At 41.8% G+C, this 25,041-nt stretch overlaps 1 protein-coding gene across 2 annotated transcripts in view; it reads left to right on the top strand.

Moving 5' to 3' along the window:
- Nucleotides 1-4,304: 4,304 nt before the first annotated feature.
- Nucleotides 4,305-25,041, top strand: part of SLC9A6 (solute carrier family 9 member A6) — a 51,010-nt gene continuing 30,273 nt past the window's right edge. For both annotated transcript variants that reach the window (XM_028094108.2, XM_088028634.1), the window contains exons 1-7: nucleotides 4,305-4,638; nucleotides 14,861-15,060; nucleotides 16,459-16,536; nucleotides 16,816-16,892; nucleotides 17,200-17,312; nucleotides 20,046-20,151; nucleotides 23,769-23,910. In XM_028094108.2, the coding sequence (XP_027949909.2) occupies nucleotides 4,305-4,638; nucleotides 14,861-15,060; nucleotides 16,459-16,536; nucleotides 16,816-16,892; nucleotides 17,200-17,312; nucleotides 20,046-20,151; nucleotides 23,769-23,910 (1,050 nt within the window). The remainder of the gene's footprint in view (nucleotides 4,639-14,860; nucleotides 15,061-16,458; nucleotides 16,537-16,815; nucleotides 16,893-17,199; nucleotides 17,313-20,045; nucleotides 20,152-23,768; nucleotides 23,911-25,041) is intronic.

Below are 25,041 nucleotides of genomic sequence, written 5' to 3'. Positions count from 1 at the left end.
AATCAAGCATGACAATATTTCAGGAGGGCTAAGAGAGAGAGAGTTGCCCAGTGGACTGTGGGAGCTCATACAAGGGGCCCCAAACTCAGCCTCAGGACATCCCGGAAAGCTTAGTGACCTTTATTCTGAGTTTTGTCAGAGGATAGAGGTTAGGTGAGGAAAGGGTTGAAGGACATTCAAGCAGAGGGAACACATGGAAAGGCACATACATGTGTGGAAACCACGTGAAGCATTCAGGAAACTGCAGAGTTCAGAATGGCTGAAGCAAAAGATATTTGAGGGAGAAGGGTAGGCTATGAGGTGAAGAAGTGGTCGGGAGTCGGGGCTTATGGAGCATCATGGGCCAGGCTAAGGAGCCACAACTGACGACAACGGGGTCACTGGAGGGTTTGGAGCAGGGCTGTGCTATATATAATCAGATGTGTGCTTCAGAAGGATCCCTCTCATAGAAGTATGGAATGACAGTTGGTGGAGACCAAGGCCAAGGTCAGCAAACCTTGCCCGTAAAGGACCAGACAGTAAATATTTTAGGCTATCTGCAGACTCTACAGTCTGGCAACTACTTAACTCTGCCTTGCAGTGCAGAAGCTGCCACAGACCATAGGTAAACAAATGGGCACAGCCGAGTCCAATAAACCTTTACTGATGGACACTGAAATGTGAATTTCACATCATTTTCATGTGTCACGAAATGTTCTTCTTTTGATTTTTGTTCAGCCATTTAAAAAAAATGTATAAAGCATTCCTAGTTTCAGGCCATACCAAAACAGGTGGCAGACCAGATTCCATTGGCTGTACTTTGCTAATCTCTGGACTAGCAGATAAGAGTGTAGAGAATGTAGCCAACTCTTTGGAGAAGCTCATCTCTGACGGGGAGAGAAAACTGATGTGGTAGTGGAGGCAGGTGTAGACAAAGGCCTGTTTCTCAGAAGAGATCTGGAAGTGGTTTTGGAGAACAGGAAGAGGTAGTGGGCCAGTTTTGTAAGAAATGAGTCATGGGGATGAAAGGCACAGCATAGGAAATATAGTCAGTGGTATTGTAATGGCGTTGCGTGGGGACAGAGGGCAGCTACACTTGTGGTCAGCACAGCAGAACGTATAGACTTGTGGAATCTCTATGTGGTACACCTGAAACTGATAATGTAACACTGTGTGTCCACTAGACTTCAATAAAAAGAAAGCTAGTGGGGCGCCTGGGTGGCTCAGTCGTTAAGCGTCTGCCTTCAGCTTAGGTCATGATCCCAGAGTCCTGGGATCGAGCCCCGCATTGGGCTCCCTGCTCAGCGGGAAGCCTGCTTCTCCCTCTCCTGTTCCCCCTGCTTGTGTTTCCTCTCTGGCTGTCTCTCTCTCTGTCAAATAAATAAAATCTTTAAAAAAAACAAAAAGAAAATAAGAAAGCTAGTGGACAAGGAGTCGTTGAAGATGGTGGAGGGAGATGATGGTTGGAGTAGATCCTGGAAGAGGCAGGGAGGAGGTGATGGAATGCAGAGTACAGACTGCAGTGTATGTTTCGTAAGGGAGGAGGAAACATCTCTTTCACTGAGGCCAGAGGGGAGGAAGAAAGGAGGGGCATTAATAGGATACCTAAGCAGGTGGCAGGGTAAGGACGGTGAGGACTATTTTCTTGAGGATCTTGATTTTCGCAGTGAAAAAGGAGGCAAGGCTCAAATTCCAGGTGATTTATTGGTACGGGCCTCGAATCAGCCAGGATGAAAGCAGGGTGGGGGAGGGAGGTTGCTGTGACCCAGATGCCCACAGCCTCCATGAATGTGCAGGAGTGACCAGGAAGTCATTAGGTGACAAGGAATGGAGAGTGTTAGAGCTTAAAATGAAGGCTGGAGGAGTGAGGAGCTTGGAACAACAATGGGCAAGTGAGCTGAGTGGCAACTCCTTCAGGCCACATGATATAGGGCGTGAGTTGCACTTATTGTCTGTGTGCATGTGTAAGACAGTGGGGTGGTGAGGAGATAGCACCCCCTGAAACAGCCTCAGAGCACGTGATGTCCTGGGTGATTCAAGTACCCGTTAAAGGAGGAGACAGAAGGGACATCAGTGCAGCAACTGGCTTGGGTTGAGAGAGGGATACATTCTCAGGGGAGCCAAAACTCATGGGGATTGGCCCACTTGGTAGAATCATTGCCATGTCAAGATTCCTCCTGGAACTGTGATATAAAGAGGTGGCTGGGTGAGGGGGCATACTAAGTAGCTGGGGCCTGTAAACAGAGGTAGAGTCCGGTGCTTGAAGACATTTGCTTACTGGTCAGGCAAGCAATCTCTGACTTTGGTTTTTTCTTTTTTTTTTTTTTTTCCAAGTTCCGAACACTAAGAGACTGAAAAATGATTTTGTGCTGAGGCAAAACAGCCTTGGATTAGGTTGGTTCTTCAGGCAAAACAGGTAAACTAATTTGCTAGGTCTTCTGGGGTAATCAAGCTAGGTCTGGGGAAGGGACAGTGGGGAGACTGAGAAAGATCCTCACCTGGGTCTCCTAAAGGCCAGCCCTGTGTGCACAGGGCAGTGTGGTTAGGCTGGAACCAGGGTATAGGGGACAGGCAGCCATGAGATTTCTTGGGAAGGTACAGACAGAGCCAAGTACTAACAGGAGAAAAATGGCCTCACAGTCCCTGGGACAGTTCCTGACCTGACAGGGACAGAATTTGGAGTTGAACACCTGTTCTAGGTCTTTTTTTTTTTTTTTTTAAGCTCACTATCCTCACAGAACGTAAAGAGCTGGTTAGTGGGAGTGAATCCAGAATGGGGTAGCTGGGAGTTGCCTGGATGTTATTTGTCTTAGCAAGGAGGTGATATAGCCATGAGATGAAAGCGTTTAAGAATCAGGACTTCTAGTAGGACGCCTGGGTGGCTCAGTCGGTTAAGCGTCTGCCTTCCGCTCGGGTCATGGTCCCAGGGTCCTGGGATGGAGCCCCGCATTGGGCTCCCCACTCAGCGGGAAGCCTGCTTCTCTCTCTCCCTCTCCCACTCCCCTTGCTTGTGTTCCTGCTCTCGCTGTCTCTCTGTCAAATAAATAAATAAATAACATCTTAAAGAAAAGTCAGGAGTTCTAGACAGAATGATAGGAATTGGATTGATAGTACCATTGATGGTATGCAAAATTTGAAAAAGAATTCATGTTTGTAAGGGGAAGATGAGCTCATTTCAAAGCTGTTCTAGGTTTTTGAGCTTGGTAGGTCCCTCAACAGGATGTGCTCAGTATCCCACTGGTAGAGTCCTGAAGGGAGAGTGGCAGGTCAGGGCTGGGGATTTGTAGTGCAGACGTGTAGAGGTAGAAATGAAAGTCCGGAGAAGACAAAAAGCCCACACAGACTAAGGTGTGATTTGATAAGTATGGAGAAAACAGGAAGCCACTGTTCTCCAAGAGGTGAAAACTGTGAATCTTCTGGGGTGCCAGGTGGAGAGGCTGAGAGTAGAGAAAATACTCTTGGAGGAAGAGAGATGAGAGATGGTGTCAAAGGTGACTTCCAAGCTGGGGAAATTTGTGTTAGAACAGCAGGAAAAAGGAGCAAGAAGAGAAAGAGAAACGCACCACACCTCAAAAGATTTCCTCTTTGGGAAGGGAGAGGACTGTTTGGAGCTTGGGTAAATTTGAGCACACACCGACTGAATCTTCTTTGCGAGATGAACGAGTGTCTCTGTACAGGTTCCTGACGTGAGAGATGACTCGCATCTCGGGTGGCTGACATGTAAGGAAAACTGAACGTACAGACACACGCATATTCCTTGCCTTTGAGTCAATTTTTTTATGAACTACTACAGTGTTGTTGGTTTTTTCCCAGTGAGGACAGAACAAGGAGAATCCGATTTAAATGACAGAGATGGAGTTCTAGGCGTCCCCCGAGGGGACAGCTTCTTATCCAGTTAAGAGACACTGGGGGACAATATTGAGATGGGTTATGAAAGCTCGATTCCCCTGAGAGCTCTAAGAATGGGACCAAAGTAGACCTATCTCGATCCGCCTCTGCTTGATTACGCCGAGCTGAGGTTTCTTTTCCAGAAGGCCGTGGGCTAGATGCGACAGCCTTTCGTTCCCTGGCAGGACCTGAGTGTGCGGCTGCGGGGAGCCGGTGCGGTGGAGGCCCGAAGGGCAAAGGGATGGGGCCGAGCGAGCCGGGCGTGCCGCGTCCCCTTTAAGAGCGGCGGCGGTGGCGGCTGCCGCGGCGGCCGCGGCGGCGGCGGCGCGCGCTCCGACGGCTACCCTGGGGCCCCGCCCCTTTCCCGTGAGCCCTCGGGGAGTGGTCCGACCGCGGGCGGCTGCGGGTGAGGAGCGGGGCGGGGGGCGGGGGGAGTCATGGCTCGGCGCGGCTGGCTGCGGGCGCCCCTCAGCCGCGGCGGCGGTGGCGGCGGCAGTGGCCCCGGGGCCCGCCGGCTCATGCGGCCGCTCTGGTTGCTCCTCGCAGTGGGCGTCTTTGGCTGGGCCGGGGCTTCGGACGGCGCCGGCGGAGCGGCGAGAGCCATGGACGAGGAGATCGTGTCCGAGAAGCAAGCCGAGGAGAGCCACCGGCAGGACAGCGCCAACCTGCTCATCTTCATCCTGCTGCTCACCCTCACCATCCTCACGATCTGGCTCTTCAAGCACCGCCGGGCCCGCTTCCTGCATGAAACCGGCCTGGCTATGATTTATGGCAAGTGCCTCAACCCTTGTCCGCCCCCTGGCGCTCCCCCTTTCTCTGCCCGCCGGCTGCTTCGCCTCCTCTCCTGGCCCTGCTCGGCCTGCGTTCGGCTCCCCTTCTGATTCCTTTCATTTTCTGCCTCGCCTTCTCCCCCACCCCCGTTTCTCAGCCTCGTCCCCCCTTTTTCTGTTTTGCCCCCCGTTTTTCTACCTCACTCCATTTCCTCAGCTTCGCCCCCCGTTTTCTCTGCTTCGCACCCCCTTTCCTTTGCCTGTCCACACCTTTTTTTCCTCCGACCCCACCCCCTTTTTCTTCCGCGCATCACCCCCCCTCCGCCTCTGCCTACAAAGCTCGGGACCCGAGACTGAGGATGGGAAGGGAGTGGGTGCGGTGTCTCGGATTGGGCTGGGGACTGGGGGAGGGGAAGACAGCATAGCGATCTATTTCTCTGGGGTGTCAGTTTGTTTAAGGTCCACTGAAGCTGCAGTAGTATCTCTACTGCTCAGGATCTGGCGTCCTTTTGGAACCAGAGTCCACCTTTACCCATCACCCAGCTCTTGCTACGCCCTGTCCTTTCGAGGTTGAGAATGAAAACCTTACCTCCCGTGTAGCGCAAGTGAAAACCCGAACGCAAAAGAAGCTACAAGGAAGGCTTGGGATATTTTTAATGACATCCTGATTTATTGTACTGTGCTCGTAATATCTGACTAGGATACGTATGGTCTTCGGTCCTAATCGAGGCGTATCGAGGTGAGGACAGGAAAGAGTTAAAGATCTCCCAGCAGTGTGTTGTACTATACGCTGATCAGGACTGTTCAGCCAAACAGTGATTAGGAACACCACACATATGCAGTTTGGGTGACTTGCTGATGGCATAAGGTTATTGACAGATCACTGAGTAAATGGCTTCAGTTCTGTTGTCTTAGTGTGCTTTTTCCTTTTGAGGTTTCTCATTTATGTATTTTTATATTTTGGTCTTAAAGCGAGAAGGGCAAATCAAACCATGGGCTCACAGGCATTTTGGCCTGCTCCGAGGCCTCATGAGAGGTAAAGATGTATATTTTGCTGACTGTCTTAATGTGACTGTGAGGGTATAGGTGGCTGAAGACATGAGGGTGGACAGACAATCCTTTCTGTGCAGTCCGTGAGTGAAGATTATCTTCATATGGAACAGGCTTAAACTGATGAGCTTGTTGAGCTTTGTTTCTCAGACTTGCAAATAGGTAGAAGAAGCCTTGGCACAAAAGAGACATTTCTCCACGACCCTCCTCCCCAGCCCTTTCCAGTAAATACAGACTTCTGGAATGTGCATATGTGCATCTCAAGGGTGACAAAACAAGGCAGTTATGTGCATCAGGAAAATGCATGAACTCAGGTTTATTTTTCATCTGTAAGGTAATATGATTCTAAGCCTGTGTGCAAATATCTCTGCTCCCTAGGATTCTTAGTTTTTAGACATATTAGATGGTTTTCATACTTCATATTTTTTGCATTTTACTTGCAGCGCCCCTTAAGCTACACATCTCTATATAATTTCTCTGTATAACAATGTATGATTTATATTTACTATATTGAACAAACATTTGCTAGTCAGCCAACTATGTATTAGGCACAGAAAATACAAAGAAATAGATCTCCACCTTCAAGGCACTTAGCCCTCTTGGGTAGACAGATCACATAAAGAAAATAATGGCATCTTAAATTCAGTTAAATGCCAAATGAGTATTATGGTGTTAAAATAAGGAACTGATCACAGAAGCCTCTTTCCTCCCTATGGAGAGAGTATGATGTAGTGATTAAAGGTGCAGGGCTTCAGGGGCGCCTGGGTGGCTCAGTTGTTGAGCATCTGCCTTCGGCTCAGGTCATGGTCCCGGGGTCCTGGGATCGAGCCCCGCATCGGGCTCCCTGCTCAGCAGGAAGCCTGCTTCTCCCTCTCCCACTCCCCCTGCTTGTGTTCCCTCTCTCGCTGTGTCTCTCTCTGTCAGATAAATAAATAAAATCTTTAAAAAAAAAAAAAAAAAAGGTGCAGGGCTTCAGACCAGACACAATTTTTTTCTGTAAAGGGCCAGATAGTAAATATTGTTGACTTTGTGGGTCACATAGGTCTCTGTTGCATTTTCTTCTTTTTGTTTTTTTCTTTTTACAAAGCTAAAAACCATAAAAAAAACTATTCTTAGCACATGGGCCATACACAAACAAAGCATCACTGTGGTTTGCCAACTCCTGCTTTAGAGTCAGACCAGGATTCCTGTCCCACTGTGCTAACTGTTCTGTGTGATCTTAAGCGAGTCCCTTACCCTCTTACACTGTGATCTATAAATTGGGGAAAATGATAGGAGGGTTATTGTGAGGAAGAAATGTTTTTAGCTTAGTACCTGACCCCTAAGTAAATGTTCAATAAATGATAGCTGTGATACTATTATTATTGCTGTTATAACTGCATTTTCTCAGGTTAGGCTTAAAATAGTTCTTTTAATTCCTTAGTCGTATAAGAGGCAAACAGTATTTTTTTAGTATCAAATAAGTACTTAGAATTGCCCCAAAAATATTTGCTCCTTGGTAGTTGATACCATTAACTTCCTCTAACTCTTCAGCTAAATAGAAAAGTGGTATTACTGACTGCATTTCCTGATGTTTCTGGTAGTAAAAGGTAATGGAGTACCTTAGTGTTAGTATTTTGTAAAGGAAAAACAAGAGTATCTCTTGCCGAATATCAAGTGGAAGGGTGTTATCGGGAGTCAAATCTGGGCTTGCTTTGCCACGACTTGGCATTCTTTAGCCTGTTCCATTTTCTCAGTATGGCAATGGGGGATATGGATAAACAGCCTCCTAACTAACCCCCAAGTCCAGTTTGAGAACAGATGGGATTGGGTCAAAGAATTTTCAGTGCCATGGGAATCAATGTTTTCTAATCCTAATTACTGTCTGCCATTTACCTTTTCTTTGACTCTTATACCATCATAGCTGTTATGTCAATATATTATTTTAAGACCTTTATTTTTCAGCTTGACTTCTGGATGAAAAGGCTCCTTACTCTGGGACTATCTACCCCTCCAAGATTCAGCCCACCGATGATTTTATTTCTGTCATGTCGGTTTAGCTACCTAAATCCTGGAAAATGCTATTTAAAATAAGCCTCTCCTTTATCTTCTCGAGAATCAAGAGTAAAAAAAGAAAAGATTAAATTGTGATCAGTTTCTAGATTGTAATATAGCCTCATTGCTCCAATTGCAAACACAATGTGAAAGCACCCAAGTGTTCTGTTCACTGGGCTAACTTGCTTAAGAAGCTTAAAAGTGAGTCACCATTAGTAAAAATTGTCAGGGTAGTTAACTAAGTCTGAAAAGTGATCACTCACTGTAGTGTGTTTACAGATAGTATAGAAAGCAAGGGACAGGGAAGAAATATTTTGCCTGAAATTTCCAGCATCCAGAGTCCTACGCTTAACTGACGTGCTTCATCAATAAATATTAAGTGTCTTTGACGTATGAGATATGATGGAAAATACAGATATGAGTCATCATCCCTGCCCACAAAGCACTTACGATCTAGTGCCTTAATAGGTAATGTTTATTGAGCATTCTAATGTGTTCATTTAAACCCCCTAACAACCTTGTGAGATGGGTACTAGTATCTCTCCCATTTTACATATAAGGAAATTGGGGCAGAGAGAGGTTAAATGACCTGCCTGAAGTCACATAATTTGTAAGTATTGAGCCAGGATTCAGACCCAGTCAGTCTGGCCCAGCAGCCCCATTCTCTTAGCCCCTAACCTTATTGCCTTATACTGAAGAGATAAAACTTAACCATAAAGATAAACCGGTTAGTATTATCATCACTACACATAAGGAAACTGAGGTTCAAGGAGAGGTTATCAACCCTAAGGTCACAGACTAGAACTTGATGGAGCCGGAATTCATACATCTATCTGAATTTCAAACTTGTGCTTTTTCTCCTACATCATGCTATACTAAATTTCATAAGATCATATATGTAGAGAGATAATACTTATGTTGTAGAGGTTTTGGAGATAGATTGTGAGGGAAGGCTGTGAGGGAGTAGAGACCTTAACCACTGGAGCAGTTCATTGTGATATGAGAACGAGAAGATGATTAGGAAGTTAAGGGAGGCTTGGGGGACTCAGTCGGTTAAGCGTCCAACTCTTGATCTCAGCTCAGGTCTAGATCTCAGAGTCATGAATTCAAGCCCCGCAGTGGGCTCCACGCCAGCATGGAGCCTACTTAAAAAAAAAAAAAAAAGGATGGGGGGCGCCTGGGTGGCTCAGTTGTTAAGCGTCTGCCTTCGGCTCAGGTCATGATCCCGGAGTCCTCGGATCCAGCCCCACATTGGGCTCCCTGCTCAGTGGGAAGCCTGCTTCTCCCTCTCCCACTCCCCCTGCTTGTGTTCTCTCTCTCAGTCTCTCTCTCTCTGACAAATAAATACAATCTTTTTTAAAAATTAAGAAGAAGAACATTAGAGAGGCTTTGGAAATAGAAAAACCAGACTTCAGTGCTGGTTTTATCACTTAATGCCAAATACTGTTGGCTAAGTCATTTATCCCCATTTTAGAGATGAAGAAACAATGATTGAGAGATTTGTAATAATATCTACTACATAAGGTTATGAGGATTAGATAATATATGAAAGAATTAGGATGGGGATTGATTGATTCAGGTGCTAAGTGAAAGAATTCCCTTGGAAAAGAGGTTGATCTTTCCCCAGAGAGGGGCTAAAGAGAAATGAGCTAATGTTGACACGGGGAGGCTTGGAATTGAGGCAGCTTACATCAGATGGCCTGTGGCTTCTCCGAAAAGGAGGCAGTGAGATTGAAGATTTGAGAAGGAGGGTAAAGGTTGGAGGAGCTGCTGTAGAAAATGTTCTAGGAGACAAAAAGATGAATAAACACATATAAAACTAACCAGAGGTCGGCAAAGGCCTTGCCTTTTTTGGCCATCTTGAAGTTGAATTAGCTTTTTTTTTTTTTTTTTAAGAAAGATTTTATTTACTTATTTGACAGAGAGAGACACAGCGAGAGAGGGAACAGAAGCAGGGGGAGTGGGAGAGGGAGAAGCAGGCTTCCCATGGAGCAGGGAGCCCGATATGGGGCTCGATCCCAGGACCCCGGGATCATGACCTGAGCCGAAAGCAGACGCTTAACAACTGAGCCACCCAGGCGCCCCATGAATTAGCTTTTAAAACAAATTCTAACAGCATTCTTCAAGAAGTAGATAAATGTTATATAATACACACACATACATATGTGTATGTAAATCTCTTTGTACATACATACGCTTGTTAATCTGTAGAAATTTTATCAATTTTGACCACAGTTGATATCCCAGCAATATTCCTTCCATATTTTTGACTATCAGAGGCTTTTAGTGTCATAGCCTGGGAGAATGGGCCGAGATCCCTTAGAAAACCAATTTCCATTGACCGTGAGCCCCATACAGTGTTGGAGCCCTGGGTGATACACTGAGTTCTTTATCCCTGGGAGGGGATCCAGCACAAGAGGGTCAGGAATGTGTAGGAGAGGTGGGACCTTTCTATTCTGTGAAAGATATGTCTTTGAGGTTGTATTCTTTGTTGCCTATTAGTGGTAATTTTAAATTTCATGATGTCAATGTTTTTTTGTGCCTCTAAGTAGGAGGCTGAAAGTTTTCTCCTTATCCCCTTAACAAAGCACTCTTTTTGTGTACTTCTCTTCACTGAGAATTGCTTTAACTCTATGATTATGATTTGACCTTTCAGAGAACCCAAATTAACTTGAACTGTCAACTTTATTCAGAGAAATTCCAATTTTTCAGATGTCTGATGCTGTAATAAAAGGATCTCAATTTTTTCCAACCTAAGTAATTATTCTCCTTGCTGAAGTTTTGACTGCCAAAGTGTGTGTTTCAAATTTGTCCAAGTGCTGAGTCCTCCTCAGGGCACCCAGTGACATTTCAGCATTGAGTCGGAGTGCAAAACTGGTAGATACCATTCCTTACACAGTCGGCCTTAAGGACATGGAAAGAATTTGTGCTGCTGTTATTATTTGTAGTGGCTTAGCTAGGCTTGTGGCACATAAATATAAAGGGGGGCGGCTTTTACTGAGCCCCTTAATTAGGAGGTCTTACGGGATAGTAGAGAAAGAGCTCTTTCTGTATCATATAGGCAGGATGACTGTGGATCTATAGTCTTTGCTCACCCAGGTTATGTTTATCAAACCCAGCTAATACCCAACTGTCCCTTTTTTATTTTGTTTTTTTAGAGGTTAGCTATTTTCACAGTGTATCTTTCATTTTTTTAATTTTTAAATAAACATACACGTCTTCACTAATTTCTTCCACCTCCCACACCCTGCCTCTGGCAACCACCAGTCCGTTCTCTGTTATCTATGAGCTTGGTGTTTTGTTTTGTTTTAGATTCCACATATAAGAGGGATCATACAGTATTTGTCTTTCTCTGTATGACTTATTTCACTTAGCATAATGCCTTCAAGGTCCAGCCATATTGTTGCAAATGGCAAGATGTCATTCTTTTTATGACTGAGTAATATTCCATCATGTATATACACCACATTTTCTTTATTCATTCATTGATGGACACTAGGTTGTTTGCATGTCTTGGATATTGTAGATGATGCTGCAGTGAATATGCGGGTACATATATCTTTTTGAGTTAGTGTTTTTGTTTACTTCAGATAAATACCCAAAAATGGAATTGCTAGATCATATGGTAGGTTGTTTTTTTTTAATATTTTGAGGAACCTCCATACTGTTTTTCACAATGGCTGCACCAGTTTGCATTCCCACCAACAGTGCACAAGGGTTCCCTTTTCTCCACAGCCTCGCCGACATTTAGTTCTTGTCTTGTTGATCTTAGCCATTCTGACAGGTGTGAGGTGATCTCATCATGGTTTTAATTTGTATTTCCCTGATGCTTAATGATGTTGAGCATCTTTTCACGTACCTATTGTCCATCTCTATGTCTTCTTTGGAAAAATATCAGTTCAGGTCTTCTGGCCATTTTTTATGGAAAAATGTTCAGATCTTCTGGCCATTTTTTAATCAGATTTTTTTTTTTTTGGCTATTATGTGTATTTTGGGATATTTTGTATCCTTATCAGATATATGTATTTTAGATATTAGTCCCTTAGCAGATATATGATTTGCAAATATTTTCTCTTTCATTTATTTTCAATCTGGGACTTTGTTAAAAACTTTTTAAAAATTTCAGGTGATCGTACTGTTTAGCAGTTACTCATTGCTGCTCGCTTTAAAAAACGTGTGACTGTAAGTTGCCTGGAGAATCCCTCATCTCTGCACCCTCCCCACTTCCCACATTTGTCCCCACTTCCCACATTTGTCCCCTCTCCCGCATTTATCACTTCCCACTTTGGCCTGGCTTCTGCCCCCACTGCTCCACTGGAACTGCCCTTACCAAGGTCACCTGTGAGCTCCTCGTTCCCACACCCGATGGACCCTTCTTAACACCTGTGTTCCTTGAGTTGGCTGCAGCATTGGCTAGTTTTCATCACTTCCTCCTCTTCCTTCCTATTCCTGGTACTTTTCTTCCTTCCACTCCTTCATCAGCTCCTCCTCCTCTACCAGCTCCTTTACATTGGCTATTAAATGTTGGGATAAAATTCTGGGCGTATATCCATAGTCCTCTTCCCATTTTATTTGCTCCCCAGGTAATCTCAAAGGCACCTGACTTCAGCCATCTCCACTTGAGACCCCCTACTTCCTTGAGCTCCAGATCCCACACACTCAACTGTGCATGTTGTCACAGGTACATCAAACTCAATAGGTCCGAAACAGAACTGTACGTTTTCCCCTGTGAACCTGTTCCCTTTCTCACTGAATGGCCCTGCTACCTATCTGGTTGCTCAGGCCGGCTTACCCATATAGTTGCCAAGTCAGTTTGGCTCCTCTTAGTCTTTCTCCCAGTCTCCCTTCCTCCTGGTCTACTCAGTCACCGAATTCTTCTAAAAGATAATACCTTCTAAAAATCCCTCTCCATCCCTTTCTCTGCCCTCTTAGATGAAGCCCTAAGCTCTTAGTGCCTGAAGGACTGCAGTGGCCTTCTATCTGGCCCCTTCAAACCACTGTGGTCTAGAACAACCAGTCTTTCTAAAATAGAAATCTGATGTCAAGCCACTGTTTATTTATAATCCTTCTATGACTTCCTTTTGCTTTCAAGATAAAGTCTAAACTCCCTTCCCCAACTTGCAAGGTCTTTTATGACTCAGCTCCTGCCGATCTTTCACGCTCAACTCTCACTTATAACCCAGCCATACTGAACTACGTGTGAGTCCCTGAATGGCCTGTGTTCTCCCACTCTTCCATGACTGGATGTGTCCTACTGTATCTCCTACCTGGAAAACCTCTTCTTTTACTTTGTTTCCTTGCTTAGGTGACTCCTCTGGAAAGACTTCCCTACCATCCCACTACCCCTTCCCACTTTCCCCGGCTGGGTTAGGTAACTCTTTTCTGTTTTTATAACACCTTGTATCCATATCTACCATACTATAATTGTTTATTTGGTCTGTTTTCTCTGATTGGGCTGAGAAGGAGGGACCTTGTTTTCATCTCTGAACCCCGGGGGCCTACTCAGCGTAGTACTCTAGTCACATATATTAAAAGAGTGGCTGGCAGGTTAGTGTGAAAGGAAACAGGGAGGTAAAGTGTAACTGATAGTGGTATGCAGTACATCTTGGAGTTAAGGGAAGTTCCAGAAGTTTGAGTTCAGTTTGCAGTTGAGCTATATCTATACCATGGAATATTATTTGACCATGAAAAGGAATGAAGGTCTAATACATGCTACAACAGGGATAAACCTTAAAAATATGATGCTGAGTGAAAAAAAAAAGCCAGACATGAAAATTCAAATATTGTGGGATTCTGTTTAAATGAAATGTCCAGAATAGGCAAATCTATATATAGAGAAAAAAGATTAGTGGTTGCCAGGGGCTGGGAGTTGGGGGGTGTGGTGAAAAGTGACTGCTAATAGGTATGGGGTTTCTTTTTGGAACATTGAAAATGTTTTGGAATTAGTGGTGATCAGTATATGACCTTGTGAATATACTAAAAGCCACTTAATGGCTTAAAAGGGTAAACTTTATGGTATGTGAATTACATCCCATTAAAGCCATTATCAAACAGTTTGATCAATATAGGTGTTAGTACCTAGAACATTGTGCACATTTAAATATCAATATGATGGTCCACGTACAATTCTAGCAATATGTTGATGTCATAGCACTGGCCTGAGGACTTCTATTCCATGTTTTGATTTTGAAGCACATATTTTTATATCTTTTTAATTTTTTAAAGATTTTATTTATTTATTTGCCAGAGAGAGAGAGAAAGAGAGCACAAGCAGGGAGAGGGAGAAGCAGGCTCCCCACTGAGCAAGGAGCCCGATGCAAGACTCGGGGATCATGACGTGAGCCGAAGCAGACGCCCAACCGACTGAGCCACCCAGGTGGCCCAAAGCACATATTTTTAAATTAAAATATGACCTTTTAGTGGTAGAAGAACTCAGTCGATCTACAAATGCAAATGACATTCCGATTTGTTAAATGTGTATTATTTGGCCAGCCAGGTGCTGGGAAGTGTTGCGTGTTTAACAGTCTTATGAATTGATGGGTGGAGGTGGAGGTGGTAAACACATTTGGTTGGGACACCTTGGAGCATATTCTGTGTACAGATCATTTGAAGATATTTTTTATTTTGTTACATTCCTAATCACCTACTTATTATCTTGATCTAGAAATGCAGTGATATATGCTGTAACCTAGGGAATGTTTTTTCCTCTTGTCGCACTGGATTAGATGAATATTAGACTCTTAGATTTTCAAATTTAATAATACTTTAAAATGGGGGCACCTGGGTGGCTCAATGGTTAAGTGTCTGCCTTCGGCTCAGATCATGATCCCAGGGTCCTGGGATCGAGCCCCACATCGGGCTCCCTGCTCCGCGGGAAGCCTGCTTCTCCCTCTCCCACTCCCCCTGTTTGTGTCCCCTCTCTCATCGTGTCTCTCTCTGTCAAATAAATAAAATCTTAAGATAATAATAATAATAATAATACTTTAAAATGTAACTGCATTTGGTCTAGAAATTGGTTCTGAACCACAGGGGACTATCATAAGAGCTTTCCTGTTAGCAATCCAAAGGTATGTGTGGGGTACACAAGAAGCAGTCTTTGTCCAAAAGAAGAGCTTATATGGTTCTTTTATTATTTCCAGGTCTTTTGGTGGGCCTTGTGCTTCGATATGGCATTCATGTTCCAAGTGATATAAATAATGTGACCCTGAGCTGTGAAGTGCAGTCAAGCCCAACTACCTTATTGGTAAATGTTAGTGGAAAATTTTATGAATATACACTTAAAGGAGAGATTAGTTCACACGAACTCAATAACGTTCAAGATAATGAAATGCTTAGAAAGGTAAGTTCTTCGTTAAAGGGAATATTTGGATGTTTTTTTGAAGTGTGTAACTAGCAGCAAAGCGATTCAGGAGAAGAATTAATAGTGAATGTTTAATGATGTTTAAAACCAGTCTCTTAAAATGGAGAAAATCTCAATTAACAAGTGTAATATAATGCTAAGGAAATGGACATCTGTACATTTCATTTTCTGATTGAGGCTAAGTACTATAATCCTTTTTGTTCCATTCTGTGATGTTTATAATTGTAATAAATGGTGACTAGTATTGACTTAAGCAGAATTTGTAAGCATTTCTTTCAATTTGCAGATGGTCCTTAGAGTTTATTGGCACATTGAGTTTATTTGATAATACCTAAAATATTTCATTAATATTTCTTTGAATATTATTATTTCTTTCTTGTTTTGACTGTGTCCTGTATGGAGGACAATTTAATCTTTCTTTGATTCATAATCTGGCACAACTTTAGGGGCCTCATTCTGAGGATCAGTTACTGTACCATGCTGTGCATAAAGCTTTATGTAGGAGGCTGTGCCGCAGTCTTACTGGCCCCCAGACGTTCCTGGAGCTGTTTTCTCCTGTCCCTGCCATAGTCCCCCATGAAGCTTCTCGGGGCCTCTTTGCTCGGGTCTCTTGTTTGCCGCCCACCCTCGGCCATGTGCCTCCACTTCTGTCTTCTGCATGGGCAGGACTTGGCTTTCATAGCTATTTGGATTGTGGTTCTGACCATCTTTAATGCTTTTTACAATTTCATACGAGCTTAATTTACTTTGCAGCGAGAGTCCTTTCCACCTGTGGAAAATTCCAGTTCCTTAAAAGTTCTAGTAAATGAAATTTTAACATGGGTATGTGTGTAGCTGCTTTGTGTTCATGTCAGATCCTGCTGCAGCCTTATGAACAGAAAGGGGCATCTCTGTTATTATAAGGAATAGATATTAAAAGAAATAGGCTGTCAGGACTAGAAATCTTAGTCATTCAGAAATTTCTTACCATAATATTATGCTGTATACCTTTAGAGGCATGACCTGTGTGAGAAGTCTGTTTCTTAATGCCAGCAATAATGGCATACCCCCAAATTTTGTTACCAGTTTGGGGGTGTCTCTTGTATTTAAAGCAAAGATATGTTCATGCTTTTTCCCGTTTTTAAGATTTTTAATGTCATAGTATTTTACCACTCTTTCCACAGATATGACTTAACTGATTGCTCCAACACTGTCTCCTTGTCATTTGGTTGAGAAATAGAACCACAGCTATCCTATATGAAATATTTTTCAGTGACCACAGTAATAATCTTGCCTTTCACCAGTTTAACATTCAATCTTTTTTCTTTTTCATAATTTGATAATGTAATACGAGGTCTTCTACGAGAATTCTTCTAAAAGAACTCTTTATTTTAACAGGTTACCTTTGATCCAGAAGTATTTTTCAACATATTACTTCCTCCTATCATATTTTATGCAGGATATAGTCTGAAAAGAGTAAGTGCTTATGTATTTCATATACTTTGAACAACTTTAAACTCCCTGGACTTTGTCATGTCTGACACTTTAGAAACAGGCAGTTCTTTCCAGCTTTCCCTCCCTTCTCCTCTCCTTGCTGAAATTTATGCCTGCACAAAAATTCTTTCTCTTATTTCCTTTAATGAATAATGCATTTAATATTAGCAAAGCACACTAGAATAGAAAACCTTTTCTTTTTCAAATAATTGGTAAGTATTCTAACACACTGTAACTTTTTAATTTTTTCTTTTTTGTTAGAGACATTTCTTTCGAAACCTTGGGTCTATCCTAGCATATGCTTTTCTTGGAACAGCAATTTCTTGTTTTGTAATTGGGTAAGTACTTGAAGGTTAAAACACTTTTTATCCTTCAAATTATACTTTTTAAATAATGCATATTTGATTTATGCAGTATTGTATTCTTGAGTGTGTCTAAGGACCTTTTTCAATGAAATGCGTTCACATAGATAATAAGTTGTTTGAATTCTCCTTAAGGCCAAGGTATTACCATATTTAAATGACACAAGTTAAATTTGGGATTAGTCACAAAGTACTACAGTAGACCCATCTTATTCTTACTGTATTCTGACTTCTTTAACAGTTGCTGTTTTTTTTCTAAAGTAGAAATGTGTTTATTGACCAGGTCAATAATGTATGGCTGTGTCACACTGATGAAAGTAACTGGACAGCTTGCAGGAGATTTTTACTTTACAGACTGTCTGCTGTTTGGTGCCATTGTATCAGCAACTGACCCAGGTATGTGTCCATGAGAGTGGAGCTTCAGTGCTTAAAGTTACAGTGTTTTGCTAGCAAAAGCACATGTGTGCAGTCCTTCCTTTAGGTGTAGAATTCATAAATTCCCATAGTACTGTACTTCCAGTTGTAGAGGAAAAAAACAAAATTCATAGGTCCTTTTGGCTTAAGCACACATTTTTTTTTATTTCATTTTATTTATTACATTTGCCCATTACTGGTCCTCAGCTTGATGCTGTTTAGACAACGGCTGTAAGGCCTTTTCTTTAGAAATTCAGGTTGGTGTCTATCTTTAGTAATTGGGTATTTGGAGAATATGAACTAGATTAGTTAAAATGGGTAATAATGGTACACTCCCTTTAATGCTTCTGGAAAACCAGTTCCCTAAAAATCTTCTGTTTATATTCAGCTATCCACATATAAGAATAAGAAAAACAGTTTTTCAATGATTGTTAGAAGGCAGTTGTGCTACTGTTAGTGTGATTTGGCATCACTGGTGGGCCTTACTATACATTAAAGAATTGTTTTTATAAAATCAGCTATATGGTTATGAAATAGTTTTTTAAGGTTTTATTTATTTGTTTTAGAGAGAGAGAGCTGGGGTATCTGCATGGCTCAGTGGGTTAAGTAAGCATCTGCCTTCGGCTCAGGTCATGATCCCAGGGTTCTGGGATCGAGCCCCACCCCCCCACACTCCCGTCAGACTCACTGCTCAGCAGGGGAGTCTGCTTCTCCCTCTCCCTCTCCCTGTGCTCCTGCTTGTGCTCTCTCACTGACTCGCTCGCTCTCAAATAAATAAAATCTTAAAAAAAAAAAAGAATGCTTTAGAGAGAGAGTGCACACATGCAAGCAACCCGGGGGTGGGGGTAGAGAGAGAGAGACTCTCAAGCAGACTCCGCACTGAGCACAGAGCCCCATGAGGGGCTTGATCTCACAACCCTGAGGCCATGACCTGAGCCAAAACCAAGAGTTGGATGCTTAACCGACTGAGCCACCCAGGCACCCCGGAGATAGTTCTGATATGAGCACAGCTGGAGAATGAATACAATTCTATGGAGTTAGGTGGTAGTTTTCCTAATACAGTATTGGTGAGCCTCACAGCTATGTTCACTGTAGGAACTTAGAGAAGATGCAGGCTGAAGACCTAGCATTGGGACTGGGGTTTTTGAACTAAGGATGCAAGGTTTCTTTCACCGGGCTTTAGGACCTTGGCATAGGTTTGTTCTGTTTTATTTTTTGCTCTTGTAAGTTAATCATCTTCTTAAATTGTCATGCAGCACAATTAAAGATAGGATCCTAAGGTTATCTCTGAATTCCTTTGTTAACTCTGATAACACAGGGCATTACATATAGGGAGTAGGAAAATATGTTCTCTGCTCTATACGAGATGATTTTATAAAGCTCAGAGGGCATTTTACAGAGCGATTTGTATAGTTCAGCATTTTTAAAACTGAAAATCAAATTGCTCCTTTCAAGACCATCAAGGCTGCCCCCTTACTGTTTAGAGCTGCTCCCATTATCTGTATGAAGGTAAGATGGTTTTTGCAAGGAGCCAATGGTCTCCGTTTTCTGTGTCCTTTTGCTTAGAAGCAAAGTCCTTGACTTTTCAACATCTATGAGAAATCTAAGTCAATCGGACTGGCTGTGTTACTTCAGCCTTCTGATTTTGTGTTGGTAGAAGTATTGCCGGGATGCTCAAGCAAAACTGTTCTGCTCATATTAAGTTGGACAGTTACATTTCTTCTGAGTTATATAGGCCTTTTCCCCTATAATAATTCTGTTATTTTGCAATAGTTTACTTGCTAGAAGGGTGAGCCATAGGTTTTCTTTGCAAAATTCTTCAGCACCGCTTTTGCCCTCCTTTTCTCAGTAAGCTTTTTATCAGTATATTCCAGATGAAATGCTTTGCAGTAGAAACTACATCTTTTAAAATGCAAGTATCCTGTTTTTGTTGGTTGGCATTTGAAGGGGCTTTCCCATCTCTGGTTATAATAATCTTTCATGTCTGCTTGGGCTTATTTAGTGAGTGATCTGTATGTGACTCAGCAATTAAAGTTATATTACAACTTCAATCTCATCTGATTTTTCTAAGAATTCTCATGGAATTGTTGCCTAGAAGAAGGGTTTGTTTGTTTGTTTGTTTTTTTAATCTTCTCAGGCTGTAATAGCCTGATCATTGGCTTCTTATTAAGCTAAATATAGCAGCTGTAATTCTGGTCATAAATTTTATCTCAGCCAAAAACCAAACTTGTGCTTTCATTTCCTAACTGTCTTTGCTAAACTAAACCAGTGTGCTTGAAATTTGCAAGTCAAATAGAAATGAGTTGTAAGGCTCCAAGGAGAAAATGAAGTTTGTAGCAAAAGATGCTTTTCGTAATACCCTTCTTCATCAGATTAATGATCACCTGGTCTGTAAGAAGTTCTGTATATATTCTTTATGGAAAATAAATGTGCAAGACAAGCTGATTAGCATTTGCATGAAACATATAGGTCAGCTCAATCCTCCAGGGTTAATTTCAGCTGTTTGTAAGCTAAAGGAAATATTGCGGGTACACAATTAGGGAAAAGAGAAGTATCAGCAGGAACATACTGAATCTTTAATATGGTAAGAGAATGTTTATTGGGATCGGATCCTAAGAGGAAGAGATGAATTTCTAAGTAGCCATCATAATCATCTATGAAGGGGACTGTGTTACATTCGTGATGTCTAAATACTCCCCTCTTTCTATTTGCTAGTGACTGTCCTTGCCATATTCCATGAGCTTCAAGTGGATGTTGAACTCTATGCACTTCTTTTTGGGGAGAGTGTCCTCAACGATGCTGTTGCCATAGTGCTGTCTTCGTAAGTGTTTGTTTTCTTGTTATTTTCTGTATTTAGAATGTTGGGGTACTAGGAACCGAAAGTCACTTACTGAATGAAGTGCATTATGAATGCAGATGTTTGAAAGACTGAGGCATTGTGTTTTTCCTCTTAAAGAAATACATACTTACGAAAATGTGGGGAAGAAAAAATGGTATATCCTTCTCACACCTAAAGGCAATTACTGTAAAGATTCGAGGGCACTGACTTTTATTCTTGTTTTCTATGCATGCTGTTTTTACACAGTTGTGATTGTGGCGTGTATATGATTTTTTATTCTGTTTTAACGTTATAACATGAACATGTTTTCTTTTTTAATTAAATTAAATTTTTGGAACAGATAATATATTTACATGGTTCAAAAATCAAAAATGTACAGAGAGGTAACATAGAAAAGTCATGTTCTTACTCCTCTTTTTATCCACCTGTCCCCCCAGCCCCTTATATGTAACCATTTTGATTAGCTGCTTGTGTATCCTCCTATTTCTTTATCCAAATGCAACCACACATATGAATAAATATTCTCATTTGCCTCTGATTTCTTATTTTAAAAGTAGCATGCTAAATATATTCTATGCCTCACTTTCTCTCACATAACTATATTCTGGAGATCTTTCCATGTCGAGGCAGAGAGTTTTCTCATTCTTTGTTTGCAGCTGCAGAGTATCCTATGTGCTGTACTATGAACTGTTAAAGTTGATTTAATCAGTCTCCTATTGCTGGAAGCATAAAAGAGTTTTCAGTCCTTTGCTATCCCAAACAATGCTGTAGTGATTAACTTGACCTCACCTGTTTTATACATTAGTAGGATAATTTTCCAGAAGAAGTGAGATTAGTATGTTAAAGGATAAATACATTTGTAATTTGGTAGACATTGCTACATTGCCCGTCAAAAAGATTATGCCGTTTTGCACTTTAAGCACTGAATTATGGGAGTGCCTGTTTCCTCATAGCTTCCCCAACAGAATATTTGTCAGACTTTTACATTTTTGCCAGTTTGATGATTGAGCAATATCTCATCGTAGTTCAATTTGTATTTCTCATATTTAACATAAGCATTACAGAAATGTTTGTTAATTTTTAGAAGTGTTAAGACAGTTATTGAAATGAGCAATACTTTAGTCTACTTATAGAAGTTACTATACATGTTATTAGAAAGTGTTTGCAGGTGAAAGAATGAGTCTGAACCTCTGAGGGACTCAATCCTGCCAACCCACTCCTACTAAGGAAATATCTAGCCCCGGAGACAGTTGCCTTTACTCCATGCCATCTAGTGGGTGGAGGCCAGGGACGCTGCTCAATATCCTTCAGTACACAGGACAGCATCCACCACCCAACAAATAACTACCTGGCCCCAAATACCAACAGTGCCGGAACTGAGACACCCTGGTGTTTTAACCAAGATCACTTGTACATTGTTCTCAACATTGCAGTTGGTATTGTCTACTCTTTGTATGGTACCTTTTTGTCATTATTTATGATAATAAAATTAATAATGTTTGTAACAATCTAAAGTATTTGACTTAGTAGAAAATTCCTGAAATTTCAGCTCTCAAATAACCACTATTAAGGTTTTCATCTAGGCTTTTCTATTAGGATATTAACATACATATAAATATATTGATAATTTTTATTTTATTTTTTAAATTTAATTTTTTATTTAAGTTCAGTTAATTAACATATATGTATTATTGGTTTCAAAGGTAGAGTTCAGTGATTCATCAGTTGCATATAACACTCAGGGGGCGCCTGGGTGGCTCAGTCGTTAAGCATGTAACACTCAGTGCTCATTCCATCAAGTGCCCTCCTTAATGCCTGTCATCCAGTTACCCCATCCCCCCCACCCTCTATATTAATAATTTTTAAACAAAAAAGGCATAGTATTAAACATACTCTTCTGTAACTTGTTTTTCTCACTTGGACATTTTACTGTGTTAATACTTCTATTATCCCATTGTATGGTACACCACAAATTTACCTCTCCTATCCCTTACTGGTTAATGTTTGATGTTTTCTAATATCTTTTATTGTGAATGGCACTGCAGTGAACATATTTATGTGCAAATCTCTGTGAATCCTTGTGAGTTTTTCTGTATGATGGTTTTTAGAAGTCGAATTTCTAGGCCAGTGGATATGATCAGTAAAAAATTGAGAGATACAGTCCTATTTCCCTCCAAAAATGTAATATAGGTCTAATTTGAAAGCAGTTGCACTACATGTAAGAGGAGCCATAGGTATAGTAATACCCAGCTTCCAAGAATGTAGCACAGGGAAATAGTCCAAAATTTGGAAAAAGTGCAAATATGCTCTTTCACCTCTTTATTATAGTAGCAAAAATATTAGAAGCAACTTTTACATGTCTAACAGTAGGGAAATGGTTAAACAAATGGTTATATCCATTTGGACCATTTTTGGTCTTAAAAACCATAAATGGTGATGGGACCCTTTATGTATAGATAAGATAGCATGACATTAGAAGCCATTTCATATTTATGAAAATAATATTTTTTTAACTTAACTATGGAGGTATGAAAAGAACTTGGTGTACATGCAAGCCCATTTTTCAGACTTGAACCTTAAAAAACACTGTTGTAACCACGGGGAGAATTCATTATATTCCTGGGAATGTGTTTTTTCTCTTTTTTTTCTTTGACATGACTTGTATGATGTCTTTGAGTCCAGACTTTTTATAAAAACACTGGTACGTCAATTAACTGAGATGAGAACTGATTTACTAATGGTAGACACTCTCTCCAGACACCTGCTGACAGTGATTTTCTCAGCCACTTCTATTTCCCAGGGTGACTATTTTAAAAAGAAGCATTTTTGGACCAGGTTTGGACTCGTAAGTTCAAGACAGAGAGTGTCTCCTGTCATTGTGTGTCTTGGCCTCTTGCAGAGTGACTTTCTTTTCAAAAGTTTGAGGTAGAGATCCAGCTGGGTAAGCTAAGTGGATTCTAATTCCTTGGATGGACTTTCAAGCCCTTTTCCCTATAAAAGTCTATTTCAGTGAGTGAATAGATGTTAGGCATTGGGCCCATTCTGGTATTCTAAAAGTTGAAAGGGTACTTCAGTCATCTTTTTTTCCCATAGGAAAAACAAAATGTGACCAGGTTGAGTATTGAGCAGTATTCTTTATATTCTTATGCCTCTGCTGAAAACAAGTGGAATTTTTCATTAGTTTGTTCACATTAGTATGTTAGGGCTTGTAGGCACTCAGTGCTAGGAAGTCTTGAACAGAGTCATAAAAGAATAGTACGGCACAGTATCTTGACGCTGGAGAAAAAGGCTCGGTACAACTTCACACAGAAGACCTTAGAATATTCTATCTCCTGAAATTGTCATTTAAATTTTAGCTGAATTTTCTTGCCAGCTGGATCCACCACAGGGTGTTTTAGTAACCTTTTGTCCTTATTTTGGCAATTTAAATCAAAAGTTTTTGTCCCCTCTCCCCCCCCCCCACCCCTCCCCCGGCCCTGATTTCATCTTTCAAGCTCTACTACCCTAGAGAATGTATTTATTTATTTATTTCATTATTTTTTAGATAGTTCGTAACATAAAAGTTGCTTCTAGAAGTAAAAACAATCTCTCTCTTGCAGCTCAATAGTGGCATACCAGCCAGCTGGGGACAACAGCCACACCTTTGATGTCACAGCCATGTTCAAGTCTATTGGGATTTTCCTTGGGATCTTCAGTGGATCTTTCGCAATGGGTGCCGCTACGGGTGTGGTGACAGCTTTAATATCCTTTTGTTAATCTTTCCTTGTTAACCTAAAAAGTGGTTGAATCCTGTATTCCATGGTCTCTCCTATTCCAGAATTGCCAGTGTGTTACAATTATGTTTTTAAGATTTATTTTTTTAAAGATTTTATTGATTTATTTGACAGAGAGATAGGGAGCATGAGAGAGCACAAGCGGGAGCAGTGGCAGGCAGAGGGAGAGGGAGAAGCAGACTCCCCACTGAGCAGGGAGCCCGATGCAGAGCTCCATTCCAGGGCCCTGAGATCATGACCTGAGCTGAAGGCAGATGCTTAACCCACTGAGCCACCCAGGCGCCCCTATTTATTTATTTCAGAGAGAGAGAGAGAGAGTGGGGAGAAGGGCAGAGGGAGAGAATCTTCAAGCAGACTCTCCACTGAGTGAGGAGCCCAGTGTGGGGCTTGATCCCAGGACCCATGAGATCATGACTTGAGCTGAAACCAAGAGTCGGATGCTTAACCGACTGAGCCACTCAGGAGCCCCCATTGTGTTATAATTATTAACCTTATAACCAGGGACTTGGTTTGAAAACATTATGTAATCATCTTTACTGATAAATAAATAAGGGAATTTCCTTGTTTTGCATTAGGCTCCATGCTCTCCAACTTACACTACACAGGTCTGATTAGATGCAGTGACCCTCTGGGAGTGAATTTTAAGGTTGTAGACGAAATTGATATAAAGGTAAATATATTCCAAGGAGCCTCTGGGTATTCTGCGCTGCTGTTCATTTGCTCTTTGTTGAATAGGACAAATAGGAAGTGTACGACCATGATGTCAATTGAACAAAATCAGCTTCCTGGGTTTGGACAGATGGGAGTTCATCTCAGCTCTCAACGGTTTTAACCTTCTGTTCTAGAGTCCTTGGCACGGCCACCAGGTTGCTATTAAAAGTGTTGGGCAAGTCATTCTTGTGCTCATTCAGAAAACACTTGATTGCCTGCTGCATGCCAGATGCAATGCTCTGGGCATCAAAGATGGACAAGACAGACATGGCCTCTGCCTTCCTAGAGCTTCCAGTATAGGAGCACTGACACTTCACCTGTGGGCCCTCAGTGTAGGAAGGTGGCAGTTGGGGACAGCAGGGAAGATGAGTGGGACTTGATAATCTCT

This window comes from Eumetopias jubatus, unplaced genomic scaffold (genome assembly GCF_037043125.1).
Source record: "Eumetopias jubatus isolate StellerSeaLion01/CBP00866 unplaced genomic scaffold, mEumJub1_p1.0 scaffold_11, whole genome shotgun sequence".
In the NCBI taxonomy this organism is placed as follows: domain Eukaryota; kingdom Metazoa; phylum Chordata; class Mammalia; order Carnivora; family Otariidae; genus Eumetopias; species Eumetopias jubatus.
The sequence above is the reverse complement of the archived record's forward strand: the minus strand, read 5'-3'. Positions and strand labels throughout refer to the sequence as shown.